We start from the raw sequence: 27,137 nt of genomic DNA, 5'->3' as shown, positions 1-27,137 counted from the left end.
TAAATTAAGCAAAAAAATAATTAATTTTGGCCAAACAATATGCTCGAATTATTTAAAAAAATATTGTATAAATCACTAAAACATTGCGTTATTAAGGTTTTGTATTTTCTGTTTTTTATTTGTTTTGAATCGTTTGAAAATGTAATAAATAAATTAAGTAATAAGTTTTACTTAAATGATAATATACAGTATTTTTTATACGAAGTTAAGTTTTAATTCACAAAGTATTAACGATTTAAGCCGCGTTTGACAATATTTATTACAAAATTAATCATACATATTTTAACATACTATCTATCATATAATCTCTATATAACATAGTTTATATACTGCTAAGCTATTATAGTAGCTGCTTATTATTGATGGAAAATGCATGTAAGTTTCACTTACGTTCATCCAGCATGGGCCTCTAACATGATATGCGATAAACAAACTCGGTTGGAGTCGTTGTACTACAGAATAAATACGAAACTTGTCGACCTCAGTGTTACATTAAAATAAAAATGAGATTAGAAAAAGTAAATTTCTCCAAAATTGGTCTTGAGGCCCACCAAAAAAATACAAGCCTAATACGTTGAATGTTATTAATATAGTATAATAATATTGGCAGTTCAAGGATATCAGGTATATTATATGTATTAAGTGGATTGTTTCTACCTTTGAAGATCTTTATAGTATTTTTTTGTTTTCTTAATTGTTACATATAATTTATATATTGAGTTGTTGGCATAAAATCTTGAGGCCAATATATGTCATATAAGGTGTAAGTATATAGTCTTTTTTATACAATAATATAAGTATAATAAATAGTCCGATTATTGTTCATAATTATTGTATTATATTTTCCAATGAAAATTGTACATTTAAAACGGTTTTATGCAACTCAGGCATAACAACTTAAGTAAATCTATATTTGTAAACAAAGTTACTTAAGTAATTTAAGGGGAAATAAAAATAAATTCTCTAAGTACGATTGCATTCTGTATGTTGATTATTTGGAAAGTCAGGAGAAGTGACGAATATTAAATACCATTTTGTTTTTGATCTCCAGTGAAAAAAATTCTGATGTTATTGAAAAACCATTAGTATCATATTAATTTAAAATTATTATAGAATACATTTTTTCTGTCGTTAGAACACTTCAAGGTACCAATATTAATTTAATGATGATAATGTAAAACAATTCAATTTTACCATTTAACAAAATATGTTATTGGTAATATGAAATAGTGTATTAATAGGAATGAATTAAATTAAGTCCTGATGTTTGCCGTTTTAACATATGTATATTTTTATTTAAATCATAAGAATACAGATCAGTCTTATAATAAAAAATAAAAATGAAGAAAAATAGAAATATACATAGGTATATATATAAATATAAAAATATTTATAAGGTAAATATTATCCCATATTGAATGGAAACAAGTATTCCATATTATCATCATCTTGATTATCATAATTTTGATTGATTTATAAAGTATTACGTGTAAAGAGGACATGCAGTGAGTATTGTTTCCGTTTTGCTTGGTAACGCATAAATCCATTTTATTTAGTTATTTTTTTTATTGGAGTGAACTGAGCTGTTATTAAATTTAAAGGTCAAAATATTATCCAGTGTCCCACTTAGGTTATTTTTGATATTTTAATTTCGAAATATGTTAGGACCATTTAAAAATTATATTTATTTTTTTTGTAAATAATGTCAAGCGTAAATCTATACATTTTAAAGTAATTTTTAATTTAAATTATTAAACCAATATTGAATATATATTATATTACAACGTACTTCATGCGTACATATAGGTACGATAAAAATTCTATGTGTTATAATACATTTTATAATATTTATGAGAACAACATAATATAATGAAAAAACTTTTTTATTAAGTTCATAGTTATTCAACTACATACCCATATTGCTCTATTATTATGTTTTGGAAAAATATGCAAATCCTGACGTTATCCGAACAATATTATAATATTTTAATACGCATATTCCTACAATAAGTAACAGAACGCTGAGCGCACCTACATGACGTTTCAATATAATATAGGTAGGTAATTCACCATGCGAATGCGCTAGTCTGAGTTGAATTTCTAAGTGGTGATTACGAGTGCTCTAGCTCGTGTGATGAATTCGACCAGTAGGTTCTCACAGTGAACAAATGTAGGACAAAAATGCCAACACGATTATAATTTTTAGAATTCCGTTTTGTGCCGGAGAACAACTACGGTTACACGTCTTAGTTGGAATCGCGACAAAAATAACAGTTTAACGTTCATTGGCAAAATTGCAAGGAATAACTATATATTTTTTTGGTATATGCGCCGTGTTAAAATCAAAATATTATACATCCTTGTTGGTACACGTAGCTGCATACTTCGGAGAATATATATATACATATATTATTATCATATTACAATAAATGCCTTAAGATTTTAATAATTTATTCAAGTTTTAGATTTAAATGTTTTAGTTAATAAAAAAATCTGAATATAAATGTATAAATGTGTGTAAAAATATATTAAATTAAAAGCATATTATCTAGGTAGTGTCTTTGTAGAAAATAAAATAAGTTACCGGTATCGGAAGTCTTACCTGAATATACATCCAAACTTCAAAACATCTTGATCTGTATTGATATAATTTTACTCTTGAACTTTAATATGGCAATACATTTTTATTTTAAATAACAAGGTATTACTATAATTTGTATTAATTTTCTGAAACTATAATTTTTTTTGTATGTAATTTTATTTATTTATTTGCACCTTACAATTTAATTTATAAAATGGTTTATTTTTCTAGTTGAGTAACACGATGAATGACTCAAATTTAACTTGTAATTTATTTTATGGTAGTGATATTGTAAAATATATGAAGATATAATCCTTACCTTGATATAGAAATAAGTAGATAACTAATTTAGAACGAACCTACGGTCGAAAACACTATGCGTGTGGTATTCAAAAATGGTTAAATAGGTATATAATTGCTTAGAACTAAGTATGCCCTACTCAACACATTATGTCATACAATATATAGAATTTTCATTTATTTAAAACTTTTGGCAATAATTTGTTTTTTTTTTTCGATACCGAGTACACTCGCTGTGAATTAATCTATATGACTATATCACTTATTAAATCTCAGATATTGTATACAACCATACATTATTATAGTGACCAGGCATACGTCGAGTAACAGAAATACCTAACAAATGCAAAATGAAAAATTAATACTAACTTATTTAAAGTATCGAAATAAAAAATAAAAAAATATGTTATACGGTACTTGAAGCACTTGATGTCTATATATAGAATATAAAAGCTATTTAATTTGTCATGTTATTTTGTTACACCATATTTATTACGAATATATATGGCCTACGGGTGACGTGGTCTATAGGTAGCTACATACATATAATAACGATACAATTATCAAAAACTATATGATAAATTATATTTCTGTAAAGCTTAAACATATTTGAGTTAGACATTTAAATTTTAAACCATCATATAAACAAATTCTCCAAAACAAATTTTTCCATTTAAGATTTTTCGATAATATTTCTATTTTAAATTCCACAAAGTATGCGTATGTATATTAAAGTTTGATATAATTAGAATAGAATTTAGTCAACTTAAGTACAATATTTAATAAATTAATGCAAACTTTTAAGAACTCTCGTGTATCATTTTAACATTGGCATTGTTATTTTATACATTATTGTTACACAATAAACCTAGATTGTGAAATTGAACTTAACATTGAATCAAATAGTAAATAGATACATTTATATTGTTACTAATTTGGTAATTTGATAGTAAATTCTAATCAGATACAATATTATGGCAAGTCTTAGTCTAACTTTTAAGATCTCTTTAAACTTATCTATAATAAAACATTTATTTTTATTTTAGATGTATTTAATACTGTTCTCAATTTTGGGGGTTCAGTTTGCCTTATCTCAGCAAACTAACCCAAATGATTTGGAAGTGGTGCTTAACATCGAAGACAGCAATAAAACTCAATACCATGAACAAAATTTCGATACCAGTATGTACTTTTTAGCTATAATATATTACTATAATATATTTTACATCAACTTTTTTTCATTTGATAGTGGCCTATATATTCGGCTACGAAGTAGGTCCAAATGGTCAATTCCATCACGAAAATAAAGGTCCAGATGGCTTCACATATGGTTGCTACGGATATGTAGACCCAGAAGGAAAATTACAAGCGACTCATTATATATCTGATGGCTGGGGATACAGAGTTGTCACACCAGGTGAATCTGTAGAAATATTCCATCATAAACATGACCCCGCAGATGAAAATCAAGCTAATGAAAGTTCTGATGGTGGTTCTGAACATGAACATCATGGACACCATGGAGTGGTAACAGCATGGGGTGATCTTTATTTCCCAAAGGGATGTGGAGGAGGACGTCCAATTCAAGGTACTGGTCAATTAGGTGGATCAGGCTCATCTGGATACCCAAGCTTTATTGGAGTTGGTCAACCAGGACCAGCAGGCGCACCTGGTATAAAATTATATCTATAACAATTTATACATTTTAATAAATACTTTATTATAACATTTAAACTAATGATTTGTAAATATGTAATATTTCAATATTAAGAATATACATAGTGGATTTTTTTAAAGTATTATTTATGTGAGTTTAATTATAATGTATTCAATTCAACCAGGTACTCCAGGATTACCGGGAAGTCCATCTTCAGTTTATCCAAGTTATCCAGGTACCCCAGGCTCTCCAGGCTCCCCAGGTTCACCCGGAACTCCAGGCTTACCAGGTTAATATTTTACAGTTTATTTATAAAATTAGTTTCGTAATTTAGAGAAATTACTTCTGGCTCAAAAAACACTAACTCTAAATAAATTAATTTTTACTTCTATTTTATAGGTAAACCAGGATCTCCAGGCTTTCCATCATATCAACAACCATCATCTTATCCAAGTGCACCAGGTACCCCAGGCTCTCCAGGCTCCCCAGGTTCACCCGGAACTCCAGGCTTACCAGGTTAATATTGTACAGATTATTTATACAATTAGTTTCGTAATTTAAAGAAATTACTTCTAGATCAATAAACGCTAACTTTAAATAAATACATTTTTACTTCTATTTAATAGGTAAACCAGGATCTCCAGGCTTTCCATCATATCAACAACCATCACCTTATCCAAGTGCACCAGGTACCCCAGGCTCTCCAGGCTCCCCAGGTTCACCCGGAACTCCAGGCTTACCAGGTTAATATTGTACAGTTTATTTATAAAATTAGATTCGTAATTTAGAAAAATTACTTCTGGATCAATAAACGCTAATGCTAAATTAATTAATTTTTACTTCTATTTTATAGGTAAACCAGGATCTCTAGGCTATCCATCATATCAACAACCGTCACCTTATCCAAGTGCACCAGGTAAATATATAAAAAAAATCATTTATCTAAAATAAATAATTTTAACTTTGTCTGAATTTTGAATTTTTTGAATAATTACAATATGTTCTATGTGTTGTATATTATTATTATTAAATATTTTAAATATTTCAAGATAGCCAATCGTATTAAATTATTAAATGTTTGTATTTTTAATTTTACTTAGGCTCGTCTGGGTTACCGGGAACTCCAGGAACTCCAGGTTGGTATTTTATGACATACTAATTTAACTCATATTATATTAATTTTACTATCTATCTGTCGTAATTAAAAAGAAAAATTTAGTCAATAAGCTTACAATATTATTTGATAGTTTATCAGTTTTTAAAAATATTGAATTATTATAATTGTTAAATAATTTAAATAGTTTAATATCATTTTACATTTTTATATTATGATTAAAGTATTATTTACGGAAGTTTAATAAAATTATAATGTATTTATTTAAGGTCAACCAGGTACTCCAGGATTACCGGGAAGTCCATCTTCAGTTTATCCAAGTTATCCAGGTACAAATATATTTTGTTAAATTATTGTGGGGGAGGGGTATCAGTTTGCTGAATCTGAGATAAGTGGCAGTGCTGCTGTAAATCGATATTTGATAAAATATCGGTCACAGTTAGTTCTTTCTCTCTAAGCAAATATTTTTTCTTAGAAAAATAATCCCCATCGCCCCTTATGGTTGTAGGCAAAGGGAAAAAAACACATGCATATTATTATGTTCGCAAACTTGTATATTCCAATAACTTTTTAATTTTTACAATAATTAGTAAATACTTTAGTACATATTGGGTATGGTAATAAACAATAATAGTATTAACTGACTTCAAATTGTCTGTATCATTAAAATATATTTATGATTTTGTTACTTAGGATCACAAGGATCTCCAGGTTCTCCCGGTGCTCCGGGTAGCCCAGGACTACCCAGTTTACCATCTTATCAAAAACCAACAGTTTATCCAACATCCACTTATCCTGGGAGCTCAGGTTATTATAATATATATAAACTTTGATTTAAAAACCATGCAAAATGTCCAATTCATAAAACTTACAAAATTTGAAATCAATATTATGAACTGGATAATTTTAGATTCTGATTGGAACTATGAATGTATTGATTTTACAATGATGTGTGTTTTTTTTCATTTTGCATATGTGTACACGATAAGTAATGGAAATAATGCTTCGATTTTCAACTTCAGTATCTTGTTCGATAGGAAAGTGGTTGGGGAAATTGGTGCTTTGAGGAGGTCAAAATTTAAAATACTAAACTATTTTTCAAAAGTGCCGAGAAAAACAAAAAAAAAAAATAAGGAAAAACGAGAATTTTTAAGCAAAATCTACTTAAGTTTTTGGTGTAACTTAAAAACAAAAGACCGTTGATACATGACATTTTAACTGGTTGTTTATATTTGCATTTTCTATACACGATAACGTTTTCAAAATATTTTGATTTGTTTTGAACTGTTTAAGGACATTTTCAGTTTCCAATTTTACTAGTTTTTTCTCTATGAATATCAATAAAATTTTAATTGTGAAGTAAAAATACTCGAAAATTTTATAAAAGGCTCTTACTATATTGTTACAATGACATTTGAAAAATATTAAAATTCCTTAGCCACAATTTTTTTTTATAAGTATTTAAAGTTCAAAAATTTACAAAATGTGGAAAAATTACGAAAATTAACAAATTATTTTGAGTAAAGAACTCATACAAATTTTACTATTTAAATCTAATATTTTAAAGTGTAATACAAGATTCCTTATATGATTATCTACCTTTATAAAAAAAAAAATTTCTATCAGAAAGTTGAATTAAATTTTTATGAGCGTTTGAAATTCACATTTTTACAACATTGAATATTCACTCGATTTCTCATGTAGCAATTTTCTTATTTTGTTGTAATTCAAAATCGAATAACTGTAATAAACGAAGAATTTATTGAATGTTTATTTTATCAATTCATATACTTAAAAAAATTTTCAAAATAGTTTTACTCTTTTGAGCTGTTTACGGACATTTTCATATTACAATTTTTTTATTTTATTTTTTATGATTATCAATAAAGTTTTATTTGTTTGGCCAAAAAGTGTAAAAATACAATGTTTAATACAAAGCATAGCTATATTGTAACAGTAGCAGTCAAAAAATATTAAAAATACATAGGCACAATTTTTTTAAAAAGCATTTAAAGGTGGAATTTTGACAAAATTTATCAAAATTAATTGAAAAAATATTTTGTAATGAAAAATGCATTGAATGTTCAACTTTTATATTTAAAGATTAAAAACTTAAAATAAGATTCCACGTTAATAGTTAATTCTGCTACCAAAAAATCTAAATAATACATAAACATAGTTTATTTTTATAGTAATTTTAAGTTTAAATTTTGACGAAATTACATATTATTAAAAACCTAGAGTAACTATTTTAGTTATTTTGTTGTGATTGTATAATATTATTCGTGGGTTTTTGAAACTTCTAAAGTATATTATTATATATCTATGATAGTATCACGGTTTGTTGATGATGTATAACGCATTATAAGTACCTATGGATATTGTCTCAATTTGGAATTCATTATAGATACCTATTATAGGTCAATTTTTTTTTTACCATAGATATAAGTATATAATATGTCTTATACCTAGACTGACATACCGTCTCCGCTAAGAATCGTTTTTCTTATACAATGATATTATATCATTGAATTAAAATGTAATACCATCCGTTATACAGTGATCCACAGTATGTTGTAACCTACTGTACAGCAGAGTGACATCCACTTACCCATATTTTTAAATATAATTCTGACAATTCAAACTTTTTATATACTGCCAACAATTTAAACTAATCCTATTAAATTTTAATATCTGTGTATGATTAGTAAACTACATAAAATTCAATATTCAAAGTAATTAAGAAGTGATAATGTTTTATTATTGATTCAAAAACGATATTCTTAAGATGAACATGTTATTGTTCTTAAATGTTTTAGGTTCCCCAGGCTCTCCAGGCTCCCCAGGTTCACCCGGAACTCCAGGCTTACCAGGTTAATATTGTACAGTTTATTTATAAAATTAGTTTCATAATTTAGAGAAATTACTTCTTGATCAATAAACGCTAATGCTAAATTAATTAATTTTTACTTCTATTTTATAGGTAAACCAGGATCTCTAGGCTATCCATCATATCAACAACCGTCACCTTATCCAAGTGCACCAGGTAAATATATAAAAAAATCATTTATCTAAAATAAATAATTTAAAATGTGTTTAAATTTTGAATTTTTTGAATAATTACAATATGTTCTATGTGTTGTATATTGTTATTATTAAATATTTTAAATATTTTAAGACAGCCAATCGTATTAAATTATTAAATGTTTGTATTTTTAATTTTACTTAGGCTCGTCTGGTTTACCGGGAACTCCAGGAACTCCAGGAACTCCAGGTTAGTATTAATTTTACTACATATCTGTTATAAATGAAAAGAATAATTCAGTCAATAAGCTTACAATATTACTTGATAGTTTATCAGTTCTTAAAAATATTAAATTGTTATAATTGTTGAATAATTTAAATAATTTAAATAATTTAATATCATTTTACATTTTTATATTATGATTAAAGTATTATTTACGGGAGCTTAATAAAATTATAATGTATTTATTTAAGGTCAACCAGGTACTCCAGGATTACCGGGAAGTCCATCTTCAGCTTATCCAAGTTATCCAGGTACAAATATATTATGTTAAATTATTTTTGGGGAAGGGGTATCAGTTTGCTGAATCTGAGATATGTGGCAGTGCTACTGTAAATCGACATTTGATCAGATATCGGTCACAGTTAGTTCTTTCTCTCTGAGCTGATATTTTTTCTTAGAAAATGAATCGCCGTTGTCCCTTATGGTTGTAGGCAAAGGGAAATAACCACATGCATATTATGTTCACAAACTTGAATATTCTAATAACCTTTTAATTTTTACATATTGGGTATGGTAATAAACAATAATAGTATTAACTGACTTCAAATTGTCTGTATCATTAAAATATATTTATGATTTTGTTACTTAGGATCACAAGGATCTCCAGGTTCTCCCGGTGCTCCGGGTAGCCCAGGACTACCCAGTTTACCATCTTATCAAAAACCAACAGTTTATCCAACATCCACTTATCCTGGGAGCTCAGGTTATTAAAATTTATATAATCTTTGATTTAAAAACTATGCAAAATATCTAATACATAAAACCTACAAAATTTGGAATCAATATTATGAACTACCTACATATTTTTTTAAATATAATTGTTTATATTTGTTTTTAAAATGTTTTTGTATTTAAATGTATTAGGTTCCCCAGGCTCTCCAGGCTCTCCAGGTTCACCCGGAACTCCAGGCTTACCAGGTTAATATTGTACAGTTTATTTATACAATTAGTTTCGTAATTTAAAGAAATTACTTCTAGATCAATAAACGCTAACTCTAAATAAATTAATTTTTACTTATATTTAATAGGTAAACCAGGATCTCTAGGCTATCCATCTTATCAACAACCATCACCTTATCCAAGTGCACCAGGTAAATATATAAGAAAATCGTTCATCAAAAATAAATAATTTTAACTTTTTCTGAATTTTGAATTTTTTGAATAAATACATTATTTTCTATGTGTTTTATATTATTATTATTATTTAATATTTAAAATATTTTAAGACAGAAAATCGTATTAAATTATTAAATGTATGCATTTTTAATTTTATTTAGGCTCGTCCGGTTTACCAGGAACTCCAGGAACTCCAGGTTGATATTTTATGACATACTAATTTAACTACTATTATATTAATTTTACTATCTATCTGTTGTAATTAAAAAGAAAAATTTAGTTAATAATCTTACAATATTATTTGATAGTTTATCAGTTTTTAAAAATATTAAATTGTTGTTTTTATACACAATGTATTATTTAGAAAGTTACATTAAATCATGGTAAATATAACCTATGGTTTATTTTTATATAGGAGCTCCAGGAATTCCAGGTGCACCAGGATCACCTTCATATAACATACCATCTTCATACCCAAGTGGTCCAGGTAATTTAATGGATACCCTTATAATTAGTTTAATATGAATAAATATTTAATTAAAAACAACTATTTTTAAATTTAAATTTAGGAACACCAGGGTTACCAGGTTCACCAGGATCACCAGGTATAAATAACTTATTTTCATTAGTTATTTCTATTAAGTGTTATAATATAATATACCAAAATATAAATGTTAATTTATAATTAAAAAATGTATTTGTTTATAATAACACATATACGTGATTTAATTCAGAGTTCGAAAATGTTTTTTTATGTTTTTTATGTTTTTAATTTACTAATTTACTAATTGTGTAGGCCAACCAGGAGCCCCAGGATTACCAGGTTCTTCACCATATCCAAAACCTTCATACCCTGTAGCTCCAGGTACACCAGTGTCTCCGGGATCTCCAGGTTCCCCTGGTCTTCCAGGTAAATAAAACACATTTTTTGTGAATAATATACAACCTATGTAGTGTAATGTGGTCGAAGTTACAAAGTTTTACATTATGACGAAGTAGTTCCTACCAGAAACATAATTTATGAGCTGTCCATTAAGTGTTAACGATGTTCGAGTGTGTTGGAAATTTTTGAAATTGTATCGGAGTTGAATTTTAATTTTGGGGTTTTTTAGTTTGTTTTTTTTTTTTTTAATTTTGAGTAGGTATGTTTTCCGAGATGAGTCCTCTTCAAAATCTATACGAGGGTTTAAATGATTCAAAATTGAAAAAAAAAGTTTTTTCATCACAATAGAAAACAGATATAGGCTCTTTTCGCTCATAAAATATCGGTCAATATGTGTAAATGACAAAAATGCGGAAAAATCTATTTTGATCAAAACTCAAGATGGGCCTTTTTCGAAATTCCCAATTCAAATAAATTTATTTGTCTATAATTACGCATACGTGATTTAATAAAGACTTCGAAAATGTTTTATGTGTTTTTAATATACTAGCTTAATAATTTTGTAGGCCAACCAGGAGCCCCAGGATTACCAGGTTCTTCACCATACCCAAAACCTTCATACCCTGCAGCTCCAGGTACACCAGGGTCTCCAGGATCTCCAGGTTCCCCTGGTCTTCCAGGTAAATAAAACACATTCTTTCTAATTAATATACAACTTATGTAGTGTGATGTGGTCGAAGTGACAACGTTTTACGTTATGACGAAGTAGTTCCTAATCCTACCAGAAACATAATTTATGAGCTGCCCATTAAGTGTTAACGATGTTCAAGTGTGTTGGAGATTTTTGAATTGTACCGGAGTTGAATTTTAATTTTGGGGTTTTTAGAGTTTGTTTTTTTTTTAATTTGGAGTAGGTATGTTGTATTAGTACATTCTACAATTTATACATATATGTATCTTATCTTATATATATAAAAATCTCGTGTCACGTGTTTGTCCGGGATAAATTCCAAAACTACTAGACCGATCTTGATGACATTTTTACAATATGTGTAATTTTGTCTAATTTAAAATATAGGCTTATTTAAAAACCAACCCGTGATATGGACGAAAGATAATAATACAAATCAACAAACATGCCCGATCAGCCAATAGCTTCCAATATATTATACACAAGTGGATTTTCCTAAAACTTTCTTTCATATAAACCTTCTCCGTGAAATACTCTTTCGTTAAAAATAATTCAAGAACATCTGATAAGTGTTCCAGAGTTTAGCCTGTACAGAGATTTTCATTTCACATTTTTATAGTTAGGTATTATATTAGAATTTATATTTAAAAAGTAAGGCAAATAGTTTCTTTTTTCATTATTATTATTATAATAGCTTAAAACCCCATGGCAATCATTTATAATCAAAAATTTCCATCCTTAATCTTAATATTCCCATTTTAACACCTCTCGGGATTGGTCCTCTCCCTTTTTAAATTAGCCTAGCTTTGAATTTCGGCCAAATTACACACATTGTAAAAATTTCATCAAGATCGGTCCAGTAGTTTCGGAGTTTATCCCGGACAATGACGTAACACGATATTTTTATATATAAGATAAATTAATGTATGTGGGTAGATTATACCTCTGGGAAGAAAATATGTCAATTTACAAAGAGTTAAATTTGTTTTTTTTATTCATCGGATTTTAGTACGGTTAGGTTAGGATAGGATTTTGTATAAATTGATTATATTAATCCACTATAAGTGCGGAATTAAGTAAAAATGACAAACTCGGTATAACTTTAGAGTTAAATCATACACTTACGTACAAACAGCGCCGGGTCCGCGATATACCACAGATAGATTGCCTACCTGATAATGTACTGCTGCGAACCAGAATTTTTATTCCGGGCAACGGAAAAGCTAAGATAAGTTTTGAACATCATACACCGAATATTAAATAACAAATTGAACACAGTTTGAGTCATATAGAGTTGATACATTTAACGAGAAACAAAGTACACGGGATCAGTCAGTAATATTGTATGTACAATGAATGTTATACTAATTACCATATTGGTAAATAATACTTAATGTATTCATAAATACCTTTCTTTAGCAAAATGCAAGTTTTAACTGATTGTTTGGGTTAAATTATTTATTTTGTAATTATATGATATATAAATATTAATAAATACATAATAACATAATATGCTATCTACACGTTTTTAGTTAATAACCAAGTTAGTTTTAAAATTAATTACAAATGTCTAATTTTCAATTATTTGATTAAAGGAAAACCAGGATCTTACGTTCCCCAATCTTCATACCCAGAATCTGCTTATCCAGGTACCCCAGGTATAGAAAAAATGTATTTAATTTTCTGAGAAATGTCAATATTACTTTCATAGAAAATATAATATCTATAGACTATAAATATTTTATTTTGTACATACGAATACCTATAAAATAATATATTAACTGAATTAATATAATCTGGTTTTATTTTCTTACTAGGTCAACCAGGTCAACCAGGAACTCCAGGATTACCAGGTACCTATATATTTATATGAAAAAAGTTAAATGTATTAGTTACATAACATATTTACTATGAATAAAATGTTTATAGATTATTGATATTGACATTTTTAATATAAACTATGTAGGTAAACCAGGAGCATCAGTTATACCTAGTATACCGTCATATGAAAAACCACAACCAACTTACCAAAAACCAAATGTAGGATACCCCGGAAGTCCAGGTAAATTAATATTTAATATGAATATTGTATTACATTAAGTATTGTATTAGAAATTAGAATAACATTTTTATTTTTTTATAAAAATATCATAATATTTTATTCATAAAATATAAATTCTAATAAGAAATAATATATTTTCAGGCCAACCAGGTACTCCAGGTTTACCAGGATCACCAGGATTACCAGGCACAATTTCATACCCAAAACCCACACCAACATCCGCATATCCCGTAGGACCAGGTAATGCAATAATAAATACTAATACAAATTATAATTAAAAATGGGTCCCTTAAATAAAGATTAATTTATCTAATAAAAATTGTAATATCTATACAAAACCTATATGACTCGTTATAATTATATCTTATAAATAATTAAATATAACATGCAATTTAAATATAACAAAGGAATGTTTAAAATAAAAATATTATACCTAAGCTTAAAATAATAGAAATATTTGAATATTTGAAGCATATTATTACAAAATAATAAATATGACTACAACTAAGTACAACGGTTTTACACTTAATCAGCATATTATACAAATACCACACATTTATGATTTATGCAGTTTATTTATTCATTTATTTTAGATTTATTCATCTTGTATTAAGACTTGGAACAAAAAATATTAAATTAAATCAACATGATATATAATAAAATATATTTGAAATAAATAGAACATGTTTATGTGATCATAAACACAATATACTAGTATTATGATTTATTTATTTTCTTAATTAAAAATATTTTTTTAGGTCAATCAGGATACCCTGGCTCTCCCGGACTTCCAGGTAATTTTATCAAAAATATATTATATAGGAAAAAATAACATCTTATCATCATTCATAAAATTAGTAAAAAAATGAACGAAGATATATTTTATAAATCCCTTCAATCACAATATTGAAAGCTATAAAAGAAAAAATCCATTAAATCTATATATATATATACATAAATGTAATGCATAGGTAGGTTAAATAAGTTACTCGCTATCTAAAATAATGATGTATTCAATCACATAATTGTATTTATAAAAATAAGAAGTTCACTACATTATATGCTTATGAATATAGTTTAATTACAGTTATCAATTACCTACAGAAAAAATAAAATGTTTTGAGAAATATTTAATGAAGAATATTATAATAGTATAAAATAAGTACATATTAATGTGGAAAATAATTGTATCAACTTAACATTGCTCAATTCTCATTATTTTCTAATGATTAACTACGTTGGTGAAAAAGTAAAAATTACAATTCAACATTAACACTAAATAATATTCCTATCAGTAATTCAGTATTCTGTTCAAACTTTTTTTTATATAAATATTATTCTTATTTTTAAAGGTCAACCAGGAACACCAGGTCTACCTGGGTCTGTATACCAACCTTCATATCAAAAACCATCTTCTGTTAATCAATATGGAAATCCATCTCTATATCCAGTATCTTCTTATCCTGGAAGTCAAGGTAAACAATATAAATTAATATAAATAAAATAATTTTTAAAAAAAATACGTAAAATATAAGATTTTTCTTTGTTTTATTCAAAGATAATAACATATAATAAAACTCTTTTAGGATTACCCGGAACACCAGGAACACCAGGTACTTATTATTAATTGAAAGTATAACAAAATGTACAAAATGCATTAATTAACGTTTTAAACAAATAACTTTACTAAAATCTATAGTTTAAATATTAATTATTAAAGCAACAATTTAAAATTGTTTAATTAAGGTCAACCCGGTACACCTGGATCACCAGGCTCAGCTTATCCAGGTTCTACATTGAATCAAACGCCTAATTATCAATCTGTTAAACCAAGTTCTTCATATCCAGGAAGTCCAGGTAAAAATATTCACATTTGATTAGTTATAATATTATAATCAACTAAAAATAAATGGAAATAATTAAATTAGAATAATTATAATATATATTTCCCATTATTTTATATTTTAGGTCAACCAGGCACTCCAGGATTACCAGGTAAATAACATTGTCATATACAGCTTAAAATTAAAAAAAATAAACTTTAGTATAATGAATTCAATTTAAAAACAAAAAGTTTCTAACTTAAAAATGTACTTTCTGGCAGTATATTCTATAATAACGTAACCGTAACAGTAAGTAAGTTAAATGTGACAATTCGTCGAAACATACAATACAAAAAAATCCACAATTCATAAAAAATACTTATTTTTGGTTTATTTTGAAATTTCCTGTTTGTTTTACTCATTCAAGTAATAATAATATCCTTTATATTTCAATTGACATAGGTTAGGTTAGGTTAGGTTAGGACAGAACTGCTGTTTTGTACCTATATCACTATATTATAATTATAGTAAGATAAATTATAGATAAACACATAAGTATTTTTTTTTTTAAATAAGTACCTAGCTTGAATTTTATAATTCTGAAAACAACTTGCTATACAGTATACTATAATAATTTAAAATGTATACTTGACGAGTATCGGCGACGGCACTAACAGATGTCATAATTTATTATACATTTATAATTTAAGTACATACGTATATTATCATATACATAAAAGTTTTAAATTATTTCTTAACAAGAAAAGACTTAACGATTATCTCCTCAAATTATTTTTTGTATAATAATTTGTGAAACATAATTATAGGTCAACCAGGAACTCCAGGTATACCAAGCCAGCCTTCTTATCAAAAACCAAATCCACCAACATATCCTTCTCAACCATCTTATTCCGGTTATCCCGGAAGCTCAGGTATATATAATAAAAAAAAAAACATTCTGTACCTATTATAATTCTAAATAAGTACATATTTAAAACTAAAATTTCTCCATAATGTTGAAACAATTTCAAACATTCAAATTTTAAACGATGTATTTGTTCATAACTGTGATTTATACCTCAGGTCAACCAGGAAAACCAGGTACTCCTGGTACTCCAGGTACACCAGGACTTCCCGCGGGACCGACCTACCAAAAACCTACACCTCCTGCTGGATATCCAGGATCTCCTGGTACACCAGGTACATTTAAACTTACATTTTTATCTAAACGATTTAAATATAGTATAATTATACTATATATTTATTGATTTAACCAATTCATTTATAATATATTATCAAATATTATATAGAAACTCTTTAACTTGTTTTTAATTTTAGTTTTTCTGAATTAAATACAATATTATACTAACTTGTTGTTAATAATTTAGGTCAACCAGGAACCCCTGGCCTCCCAGGTATTCCAGCTCAATCATTTGGTCAATATCCTCAACCTTCAGTTGACTATGGAAAACCTAATCTATCAGGATATCCCGGTTCTACAGGTAAAATTTATTATAAAAAAGATTTTTTTAGGAGGGTTTTGGTTATTAAGATTCCCAATAAAAACACATTTTAGAGATTTTTATAATTCTTATATAAGATATATAAATTAGTTAAGAGTTTTTAGTTTGAATTTACAAGCTAATGGTAACGTAAAAATGTTCTTTGCAATATAAAGAATCAAAAACTGTACAACGGTTGAAAAATATGTAATTAAAATATTTGATCATTGATAAGTTTTTATTTAGCCTTAGTAATATACTATTCGTAATTTATTTTCTTGTGTAACATAGTTTTGATTTTGTTTAAGGTCAACCAGGCCTTCCCGGTCAACCAGGCACTCCAGGAACCCCAGGAACTCCAGGTTCTTATCCCACTTCACCAAAACCCAGCCCATACCCCATAAATCCAGGCAGTGGAAGTGTATCAGGTGAATATTTAAATAACTAAATATTTTTATATTTTAGGTCAACCTCCAGGATTACCAGATAAAACACATTGCAATATGCGGCTTAATATTAAAGAAAACAACTTTATTCTAATGATTTAAATTTAAAAACAAAATTGTTTCATCAACCATTGATCTGTTTTTTTAAGGTCTGATGCTGTTAGATACCTAATGAACCTTGTCATACAATTTTTAAATTTTAAGAACTCAATAAATTTCAAAATCCAAGCAGTTAGGCGAATTAACTTCTTCCATTCTGAATGCGCATCTAACAATACATTTCTACGTTGTACTATAACCAGACTCAATTGCATAGTTCTAAGCTCTGGTAGTGCTTCTTCTGGTATCTTTTCAAAATTAGCTTTCTTGCTCTAAGAATCTGTATCGCTTGATAGCCAATGTGGGCCAAACCACCAACCATTTGCTTCTTGCAACACTTGCGCTGTTACTCCTCTGGAAAGGACGTTGGCTGGATTTTCATTTGTTGGTACATGATTCCACTGTTTGGCTGTTGTTATTTCTAGTCTTTGACTAACACCGTTAGCTAAAAATAACTTTAATCGTGATGAATGACTGTTAAGCCACCCTAAGACTATCATTGAATTTATCCACAAATGAATAGTTTCACAATGTATGCTCCAAGAGTCTGCTACCCTTGATGCTAGCTGAGCTAAGAGTAGTGCTCCACTTAGCTCTAGTCTTGGAATAGTTGTTGTTTTGAGTTGTTTTGAGCTACTATAGTTTTTGAACAAAGCAACCACGAATGCCTTGATGATCTGAACTCCGTAAGTATATGCACTGTATAGCTCCGAAAGCTTGAATTTATGCGTCAAAAAATCCATGCACTACAAATTGGACACCAGGCTGGAACTTGCACTTGCGATGAATACAAAGTTCCTAGTAACTCCAATTCATAGTAGTACTTTCTCAATTTTTCTTGGATATCTGCCTATAGTGGTGCATACCAATCAACTTTTTGCTGCCAGAGATGTTGAAGAAAAAACTTGCCTTTGATGAGCACTGGATTCAAGAATCCTAATAGATCGAACACCCTATTTAGTTCTGAGAGAAACATTCTCATAGTCAGTGTAACTCTATCTAAAGAAATCGAAATATTAAACTTGAACTGTTCAAGTGCTGGTTGCCAGCATAGTCCTAATGATTTATCCTAGATTTAAAGTGAAATAAGGATTTTTTTGGTTCTCACTTATGTTGGCAATGATCAAATGCAAATTCGAACACCACCTTCTAAGTGGTAGTTTCACAGATTCCAAAATGCCGGGTATCTGCCTTTGTAATTGCATACATTCTTCTACCGTATCACAAACTGTCATTAGATCATCCATGTAGAAGTCTCTGTTTATTACTTCTGCCACATTTGGATTCTCCATTTCTACTTCTTCAGCTAGCGTAACTAAATATTACGTTGCTATAAAGGATGCTGGTGTTGTACCATATGTAATTATCCTCAGATTGTATGTTCGGAGCACTTCACTTGGATTTGCACGCCAAAGTATCCTTTGTAAGTGACAATCTTCTGGCGTTACCTTTATCTGCGGAAACATTTTCTCGATATCGGCCGTGATTACATACTGATGTTTCCGAAATCTAACTAGAATTGAAAAAATATCTTCTTGGACTGTTGGCCCACGCATGAGTACATATTTAATGCCAATCCAGATCCACTCGTTACTGTTCATCTCATTGGAATCTAAATCTTAAGATTAAAAACATTGCTAAACTGTCTCCTAAGTTTTGAATCTCTGGCTTGGTTGGTAACCGCAGAACAAAGCGACCATCTTCACTTCGCCTAACTGACTTCTGGATATTGTTCCTCATCTGCAAGTACTACCTTCTAACACTTTCCATAGTTTCTCCAAAGGAATTAATGCCTAGAAGACAAGTAACTTCGAACCCACCTGTCACAATCCAGCCAAGATTCGTGTCTTCAAAACTGAGGTTTCCTATTCCTAAAGACACGCACTCTGCCCCAGTAACTCATAAAATATGCGATGCACCTGTGTGTTGCGAGAATAACAATCAATACTGTACTGAGGAAAAATAACTCAATACCTATAGACTAAACACATATAACATGACACGGCAATCGTTGTGTATAAAACCAACATATATAATTCACAATTTCAACAATAATAATTTGTAATTACCTATGATAAAATGTGCGTGTTTGTAAGTATGTGTGTGTGTCAGCCTGCGAAGCGCGCAAATACGGATTACCTTTAATTTGAGATGACGCGAGTATCGGCGGCGGCACTAACAGATGTCATAATTTATTATACATTTATAATTTAAGTACATACGTATATTATCATATTTTAAAAAATATTTAAATTAATTCTTAACAAGAAAAGATTTAACAATTATCTTCTCAATATATTTGTTATATAATAATATGTGAAATATAATTATAGGTCAACCAGGAACCTCAGGTATACAAAGTCAGCCATCTTATCAAAAACCAAATCCACCAACATACCCAGTTAAGCCCACATATCCTTCTCAACCATCTTATTCCGGTTATCCCGGAAGCTCAGGTAAATATAATTTTAAAAAAAACATTCTGTACCTATTATAATTCTAAATAAGTACATATTTAAAACTAAAATTTCTTCATAACGTTGGAGCAATTTCAAACATACAAATTTTAAAAGATGTATTTGTTCATAACTGTGATTTATACCTCAGGTCAACCAGGAAAACCAGGTACTCCTGGTACTCCAGGTACACCAGGTACACCAGGACTTCCCGCGGGACCGTCCTACCAAAAACCTACACCTCCTGCTGGATATCCAGGATCGCCTGGTACACCAGGTACATTTAAACTAACATTTTTATCTACACGGTTTAAATATAGTATAATTACCTATACATATATTTATTGATTTAATCTACTCATCTATAATATATCAAATATTATATAGAAACTCACTACTTTTAACTTGTTTTTAATTTCAGTTTTTCTGAATTAAATACAATATTATACTAACTTGTTGTTAATAATTTAGGTCAACCAGGAACCCCTGGCCTCCCAGGTATTCCAGCTCAATCTTTTGGTCAATATCCTCAACCTTCAGTTGACTATGGAAAACCTAATCTATCAGGATATCCCGGTTCTACAGGTAAAATTTATTATAAAAAAGATTTTTTTAGGAGGGTTTTGGTTATTAAGATTCCCAATAAAAACACATTTTATAGATTTTTATAATTCTTATATAAGATATATAAATTAGTTAAGAGTTTTTAGTTTGAATTTACAAGCTAGTGGTAACGTAAAAATGTGCTTTGCAATATAAAGAATCAAAAACTGTACAATGGTTGAAAAATATGTAATTAAAATATTTGATCATTGATAAGTTTTTGTTTAGTTTTAGTAATGTAATATTCGTAATTTATTTTCTTGTGTAACATAAATTTACTTTTGTTTAAGGTCAACCAGGCCTTCCCGGTCAACCAGGCACTCCAGGAACCCCAGGAACTCCAGGTTCTTATCCCACTTCACCAAAACCCAGCCCATACCCCATAAATCCAGGCAGTGGAAGTGTATCAGGTGAATATTTAAATAACTAAATATTTTTATATTTTAGGACAACCTCCAGGATTACCAGATAAAACACATTGCAATATGCGGCTTAAAATTAAAGAAAACAACTTTATTCTAATGATTTAAATTTAAAAACAAAATTGTTTTTAACTTAAAAATGTACTTTCTGGCCACATATTCTAGAATAACGTAATTGTAACAGTAAGTTAGTTAAAAGTGACTATTCATCAAAAAATACAACAAAAAAAATCCACAATTCATAAATAATACTTATTTTTGGTTTATTTTGAAATACCCTGTTTGCTTTACTCATTCAACTGATAATAATATCTTTAATATTCCATTTGGCATAGGTATAGGCACATAGCCACGGTGATATTATAAATATTTTGACATAACTGCTGTTTTTTACCTACATCACTATACAACAACTTGTTATATTTAGTATACTGTAATAATTTAAAATGTATACTTGTATATGAAAATACTACCTACTTATGTAATCTGTACAATGTACATGAAAATTGCTAAATTATATCATTTTTGATGTCATAATTTATCATACATTTATAATTTAAGTACATACGTATATAATCATATTCTTAAGAGTTTTAAATTATTTCTTAACAAGAAAAGACTTAACGATTATCTCTTCAATATATTTGTTGTATAATAATTTGTGAAATATAATTATAGGTCAACCAGGAACTCTAGGTATACCAAGCCAGCCTTCTTATCAAAAACCAAATTCACCAACATATCCTTCTCAACCATCTTATTCCGGTTATCCCGGAAGCTCAGGTATATATAATTTAAAAAAAATCATTCTGTACCTATTATAATTCTAAATAAGTACATATTTAAAACTAAAATTTCTTCATAACGTTGGAGCAATTTCAAACATATAAATTTTAAACGATGTATTTGTTCATAACTGTGATTTATACCTCAGGTCAACCAGGGAAACCAGGTACTCCTGGTACTCCAGGTACACCAGGACTTCCCGCGGGACCGTCCTACCAAAAACCTACACCTCCTGCTGGATATCCAGGATCTCCTGGTACACCAGGTACATTTAAACTTACATTTTTATCTACACGGTTTAAATATAGTATAATTACCTAAACATATATTTATTGATTTAATCTACTCGTCTATAATATATCAAATATTATATAGAAACTCACTACTTCTAACTTGTTTTTAATTTTAGTATTTCTGAATTAAATAAAATATTATACTAACTTGTTGTTAATAATTTAGGTCAACCAGGAACCCCTGGCCTCCCAGGTATTCCAGCTCAATCATTTGGTCAATATCCTCAACCTTCAGTTGACTATGGAAAACCTAATCTATCAGGATATCCCGGTTCTACAGGTAAAATTTATTATATAAAGATTTTTTTAGGGGGGGTTTGGTTATTAAGATTCCCAATAAAAACACATTTTATAGATTTTTATAATTCTTATATAAGATATATAAATTAGTTAAGAGTTTTTAGTTTGAATTTACAAGCTAGTGGTAACGTAAAAATGTGCTTTGCAATATAAAGTATCAAAAACTATACAATGGTTGAAAAATATGTAATTAAAATATTTGATCATTGATAAGTTTTTGTTTAGTTTTAGTAATGTAATATTCGTAATTTATTTTCTTGTGTAACTTAGTTTTACTTTTGTTTAAGGTCAACCAGGCCTTCCCGGTCAACCAGGCACTCCAGGAACCCCAGGAACTCCAGGTTCTTATCCCACTTCACCAAAACCCAGCCCATCTCCCATTAATCCAGGCAGTGGAAGTATATCAGGTGAATATTTAAATAACTAAATGTTTTTTTGAATTTATAATGAATCAAAATTTTTTTTAAGGTTTACCATCCAATGGTTATCCATCATCAATTGGTCAAACCCAAACAGGTTATCCAAACAAACCTATTCCTCAACCATCATACCCGGGTCAGAGTTATGTTTATCCTACCAGCTATCCTCAAAGACCAAATGTTCCTGACTATGGAGCACAGCAACCAAATGAATATCCTGGGTATTTAAGTTCAGGTTACCCAGTACCCCCTCCACCTAACGCACCACTTCCTAATTACCCACCACCTAGTTCACCATCTGGTTACTCTGGGTATTTCGAATTGTACCCGGGTCAAAATCAAATATACCCCGGTCAACCAGATTTTAATGCATACCCAGCTGGTGATCAATATCCTTTCAACGGAAACGCTTATGGTAATCCTAAACAACAATTTACTTCCCCAGCAACAGAAAACAAAGGTAAAACACCTCAAATAACTACTCCTGTTGCTACCCCAACATATGGTTATAAGAGTGAGTCTAGTCAAACTTCTGTGGAGTACCCAGAAAAACCTAGTTTGATAGATATACGCATTAATGTGCCAAATGTACCTGAATCTAACGATGGCCAAAAAGCCGTAATTTTAGGTAAAAATGAATTAATAGGAACATCGTCAGGATCATCTGGATATTCCAGTTCACTTACTCCGCAATACGTAAGCAGTCCTACAAAGGCACCCAAATTACCATATCAATTTGGTCAAGAATCAAATCAGGTAGTCTTATCATCAAGCAAACCAGAAACCAGCACTCCATTTTATAGTGTATCCACCAAAACAGCATCGACACCTGAAAATACAAATTTAGTGCAATCAACTAGTACCATATCCTACGAAGATCAATTTAGTACTCTTTCACCGGATTCTTCGACGCCTGTCAATATAATTCCTTATCCACTACCAATTGTGCCAAACCCAGGATCTTGTCCATGTTATTTTGTTCCACCAACAAGTAACAATTCTACCAATCAAATACAACAACAACAAACAACAGTTGACTTAAATAATCTCCCGGAGGGTGCTGTTATTGGATTCGTGCCGGTAGTATTTTATCCATCATGTGGAGCAGGAAGCGCAGTATCAAAAGAAGTGCTATCATCTAAGTTAAATCCCGTTTTCCCTTCGGCTTATCAAGTACCATATAAATGTTCATATTGTGAACAAAGTGAATCACAAACCGCGAATATCAGAAGCAGTTTCAATCAAGTAATAAAACAAAGTCAATTAAATCCATCTGTTGTAATTAAAAGTCCAAGTAGGAAGAATTACCCAAATGCCCCAATTTATGACCAACCAGAATTTGGAAGAAAGATAAAAGTTGTAAGAAGGAAAACTATAGATTAGTAATATTGAAAATAATCAATACACATTTCAAGACTAAAAAAATACAAATTACAAAACAAATAAATCGGCAACAGGATAAATATTATAACATTTCAATATTTTTTTATATTTGGACATACGGCTATACGATTACATCCATATTGTACTAAAAACAATTTACAATAATTATGTCATATTATAAAATTTAATGCCACAAAAGCTCAGGTAATTTTATTTTTAGTTTAAGTTTATTTTATTGATTGTAATCCAAATTATAAGGATATTTTTTTATTTAAATTGTTTTTTTTTTTTTTAATAAACATTTAATAAGATCAATATGTACAATATATTGTAATTAAATATTCGAAACTGAAAGTAATTGTGTGAATGTATAATTTATTTTATTTCACAGCAATTTTAATTGTACCATTTTGATTTAATGAAAATGTTGTATTACGTTTATTAATTTATACTATCTGTTAATTATAACCCGTCCAGAAGTTACCAAACATTTACTGTCAATTTATAGATACTTTCGTAAGCCTAAATAAATCTATTGTTACGATAAAACTGTATATATTTATAAGATGGTAACTCCTGGATAGACGTTGATTGACAATTTTGATTTTCTCTTAATGAATATTTGTTTCTATGTGCCGTACCTAATTAATGTCAATTAAAAATAAATAAAATATAAATAATTTGAATTGTAAAATTGTGTGTACACTTTATTAAATATAAAATATTCCATTAAAAAAAGGCATTTCAATAAGAAAAAATATATCGAAGCAATGTAGTATTATTAATCTATATTAACTAAAAATAAAATATTATATTGAAAATGATAAATTAAGGTATAAAAATAGCCTAATTTTATATTTTTACTATGTACATAAAATTATTATTTAATTTTATGCATTAATAATTATTATTGCAAGTGATCCAAATTAAAATTTTAAATTTAGATATGCATAATATGTTTCCAATAGCGTTTTTTTAAATGTTTTATTTAAAAAAGCAACATTAATTTATATATATTCCATTTCATGGAATACATGGCATATTTGTTATGACTTATGAGTTATCAATATATTTTTGGATAGACTAATTAGGAACATTTTTCAATTTTAATGGATTTCGCACAAATTGACACACACTCAAATATCACTCTTCAACAAATTGGTCCCTATATATGTTTAGTTAGTATGAATTCAATGGGTGAAACACATTCTACACAATATTCCTATACGTTCTTAGTTCTAGTGAAGTGATGTTGAGGTCTTGGAAAATATTGTCATAATTAGTATTACACAAATATACATTCTATAGTAGTAGGTAGCCATTATAGTAGGTATATAGAATGGTTTAAATATACAGGTTATTGCATATCTACTCGGATTGTTATCATAAGAAACAAAATAGCTGCGTAAAGGGATATCACAAATATCAATTTTTCTTATCATCAAAAATACGCCGAAAAAAGCTAACAAATTCAAAATCCCGCGCTTATATACAATATACTTAATTATTATTGGCTCCTTTTACGTTGCCATTTTTGTTTTTATCATAAAATATTTGATTGAGAAGGGGTATTTATGCAATAACCTTGTATATTTCAACCATGGTTTATAGTTAATATTATTCACAGTTGAATTATTATTTTACACATTATGATAATTTCAATTGACAAAGGTTTTGATGGATATTATTATAATATATTATTGAGAATTATGTGGCTGCAGCAGCTAATGATCTGTGAATACGTTGAGTATAATACCACGATAATTAAAATTAGAAAAAAAAAAAAACATTACATAATCTATAAGAGCGATGTTTGTTATAGAGAATAAAATGTTTAAAATCCATATACCTATTATGCCGTGTATATATAGGTACCAAAGGAGAAGGGATTAACTATTGACTAAAGGATAATGTAAAATGTGTTTAACTATATTAGGTTATTTGATAAAATATTAGGTACTTATGCATTGTAATTTGAATAAAATTAGTAGAGACGGCTTAGAAATTGTAACAGTTATTGCTATAAATGCCGTGGAACGAGCAAACGGTAATGTGAACTGTAAACTGTTCTGCTTTATCTCTAAACTTAGTGGTGGTTTAGTTGGTATATGGATTAATGTAAAATGTACCCTTACTGTGATATTATTATTTGTCCTTGAAATTAAAAGCTTCTGGATATTTGAGATGTCGGAAACATTCGTTTGTATGTGTAATAACTAATAATGTTATTTATTTATATTTTATAATAATTTAATAAGTCGTAACAATGGTGATTACCTTGAATTTAATAACAGTGAATTGTTGATAAAATATTATATTAAAGTATTTGTCACGTTCAAAAACAAAATTAAATATTAAATTATGACAACAAAACAAATAGCTTATTTCATTCATATAATGGTATAAATATTTTGGACGTAAATATCACTATAATTATATAGATATTTGAAAAATAAGACAAAAGTTTCAATATTGTTTTCAGACATATTCATAATTTTGACCACTTCCCCCTCCCCTTCCCATTATTATACATGTACATTTTCTACTAGGAAAATTAATTTTATATAATATTCTGTAGGTATGATAATAATTAAATAGGAAAGACAAATTAACCTAAAATATATTTTATTTTAATGTATCTACGTTCAATTTTACTAGGGTATAATACTATTTAAGTGGTTTTTCAAATTGAACATCGAAATCCTTTCATATTCTCCCGAAAAGGTATTAATTATCTGTCACTGGAAAATACGCATTATATTAGATAAATAAAAAATTGCACATGCAGTTAAACTTCCATATTACAGTCTCGTGGGCAAAAAAAAATATTCGTATTATAATATAGAGATATTCGTTGAATAGAATTAAATAGGTACATTTGGTTCTAATTTGCA

General features: G+C 28.5%; 1 protein-coding gene across 18 annotated transcripts in view; it reads left to right on the top strand.

The window, feature by feature from the left end:
• Positions 1 to 24,937, top strand: part of LOC100168379 (collagen alpha-1(III) chain) — a 43,064-nt gene extending 18,127 nt beyond the window's left edge. Inside the window, exons 2-44 of one of the 18 annotated variants that reach the window (XM_008185191.3) lie at positions 3,928 to 4,063; positions 4,131 to 4,553; positions 4,723 to 4,827; positions 4,938 to 5,054; positions 5,165 to 5,281; positions 5,392 to 5,454; positions 5,639 to 5,674; positions 5,922 to 5,981; positions 6,346 to 6,459; positions 8,472 to 8,525; positions 8,636 to 8,698; positions 8,882 to 8,926; positions 9,151 to 9,210; positions 9,549 to 9,662; positions 9,824 to 9,877; positions 9,988 to 10,050; positions 10,237 to 10,272; positions 10,491 to 10,562; positions 10,645 to 10,680; positions 10,872 to 10,985; positions 11,525 to 11,638; positions 13,245 to 13,307; positions 13,467 to 13,502; positions 13,616 to 13,711; positions 13,853 to 13,951; positions 14,470 to 14,505; positions 15,064 to 15,186; positions 15,298 to 15,324; positions 15,458 to 15,568; positions 15,680 to 15,706; positions 16,362 to 16,466; positions 16,618 to 16,734; positions 16,923 to 17,036; positions 17,345 to 17,464; positions 19,915 to 20,037; positions 20,189 to 20,314; positions 20,509 to 20,622; positions 20,931 to 21,050; positions 21,741 to 21,845; positions 21,997 to 22,113; positions 22,308 to 22,421; positions 22,729 to 22,848; positions 22,910 to 24,937. In XM_008185191.3, coding sequence (XP_008183413.1) covers positions 3,928 to 4,063; positions 4,131 to 4,553; positions 4,723 to 4,827; positions 4,938 to 5,054; positions 5,165 to 5,281; positions 5,392 to 5,454; positions 5,639 to 5,674; positions 5,922 to 5,981; positions 6,346 to 6,459; positions 8,472 to 8,525; positions 8,636 to 8,698; positions 8,882 to 8,926; positions 9,151 to 9,210; positions 9,549 to 9,662; positions 9,824 to 9,877; positions 9,988 to 10,050; positions 10,237 to 10,272; positions 10,491 to 10,562; positions 10,645 to 10,680; positions 10,872 to 10,985; positions 11,525 to 11,638; positions 13,245 to 13,307; positions 13,467 to 13,502; positions 13,616 to 13,711; positions 13,853 to 13,951; positions 14,470 to 14,505; positions 15,064 to 15,186; positions 15,298 to 15,324; positions 15,458 to 15,568; positions 15,680 to 15,706; positions 16,362 to 16,466; positions 16,618 to 16,734; positions 16,923 to 17,036; positions 17,345 to 17,464; positions 19,915 to 20,037; positions 20,189 to 20,314; positions 20,509 to 20,622; positions 20,931 to 21,050; positions 21,741 to 21,845; positions 21,997 to 22,113; positions 22,308 to 22,421; positions 22,729 to 22,848; positions 22,910 to 24,243 — 5,343 coding nt within the window. In that variant the 3' untranslated portion in view covers positions 24,244 to 24,937. Of the gene's footprint in view, positions 1 to 3,927; positions 4,064 to 4,130; positions 4,555 to 4,714; positions 4,828 to 4,937; positions 5,055 to 5,164; positions 5,282 to 5,391; positions 5,455 to 5,638; positions 5,675 to 5,921; positions 5,982 to 6,345; positions 6,460 to 8,471; positions 8,526 to 8,635; positions 8,699 to 8,881; positions 8,927 to 9,150; positions 9,211 to 9,548; positions 9,663 to 9,823; positions 9,878 to 9,987; positions 10,051 to 10,236; positions 10,273 to 10,490; positions 10,563 to 10,644; positions 10,681 to 10,871; positions 10,986 to 11,524; positions 11,639 to 13,244; positions 13,308 to 13,466; positions 13,503 to 13,615; positions 13,712 to 13,852; positions 13,952 to 14,469; positions 14,506 to 15,063; positions 15,187 to 15,297; positions 15,325 to 15,457; positions 15,569 to 15,679; positions 15,707 to 16,361; positions 16,467 to 16,617; positions 16,735 to 16,922; positions 17,037 to 17,344; positions 17,465 to 19,914; positions 20,038 to 20,188; positions 20,315 to 20,508; positions 20,623 to 20,930; positions 21,051 to 21,740; positions 21,846 to 21,996; positions 22,114 to 22,307; positions 22,422 to 22,728; positions 22,849 to 22,909 lie in introns of all 18 variants that reach the window. The other 17 variants (XM_016804615.2, XM_016804619.2, XM_016804618.2 and 14 more) reach the window with 17 other exon arrangements.
• Positions 24,938 to 27,137: the final 2,200 nt, after the last annotated feature.

The sequence above is a fragment of the Acyrthosiphon pisum genome, chromosome A2 (assembly GCF_005508785.2).
Source record: "Acyrthosiphon pisum isolate AL4f chromosome A2, pea_aphid_22Mar2018_4r6ur, whole genome shotgun sequence".
NCBI classification, from domain to species: domain Eukaryota; kingdom Metazoa; phylum Arthropoda; class Insecta; order Hemiptera; family Aphididae; genus Acyrthosiphon; species Acyrthosiphon pisum.
The sequence above is the reverse complement of the archived record's forward strand: the minus strand, read 5'-3'. Positions and strand labels throughout refer to the sequence as shown.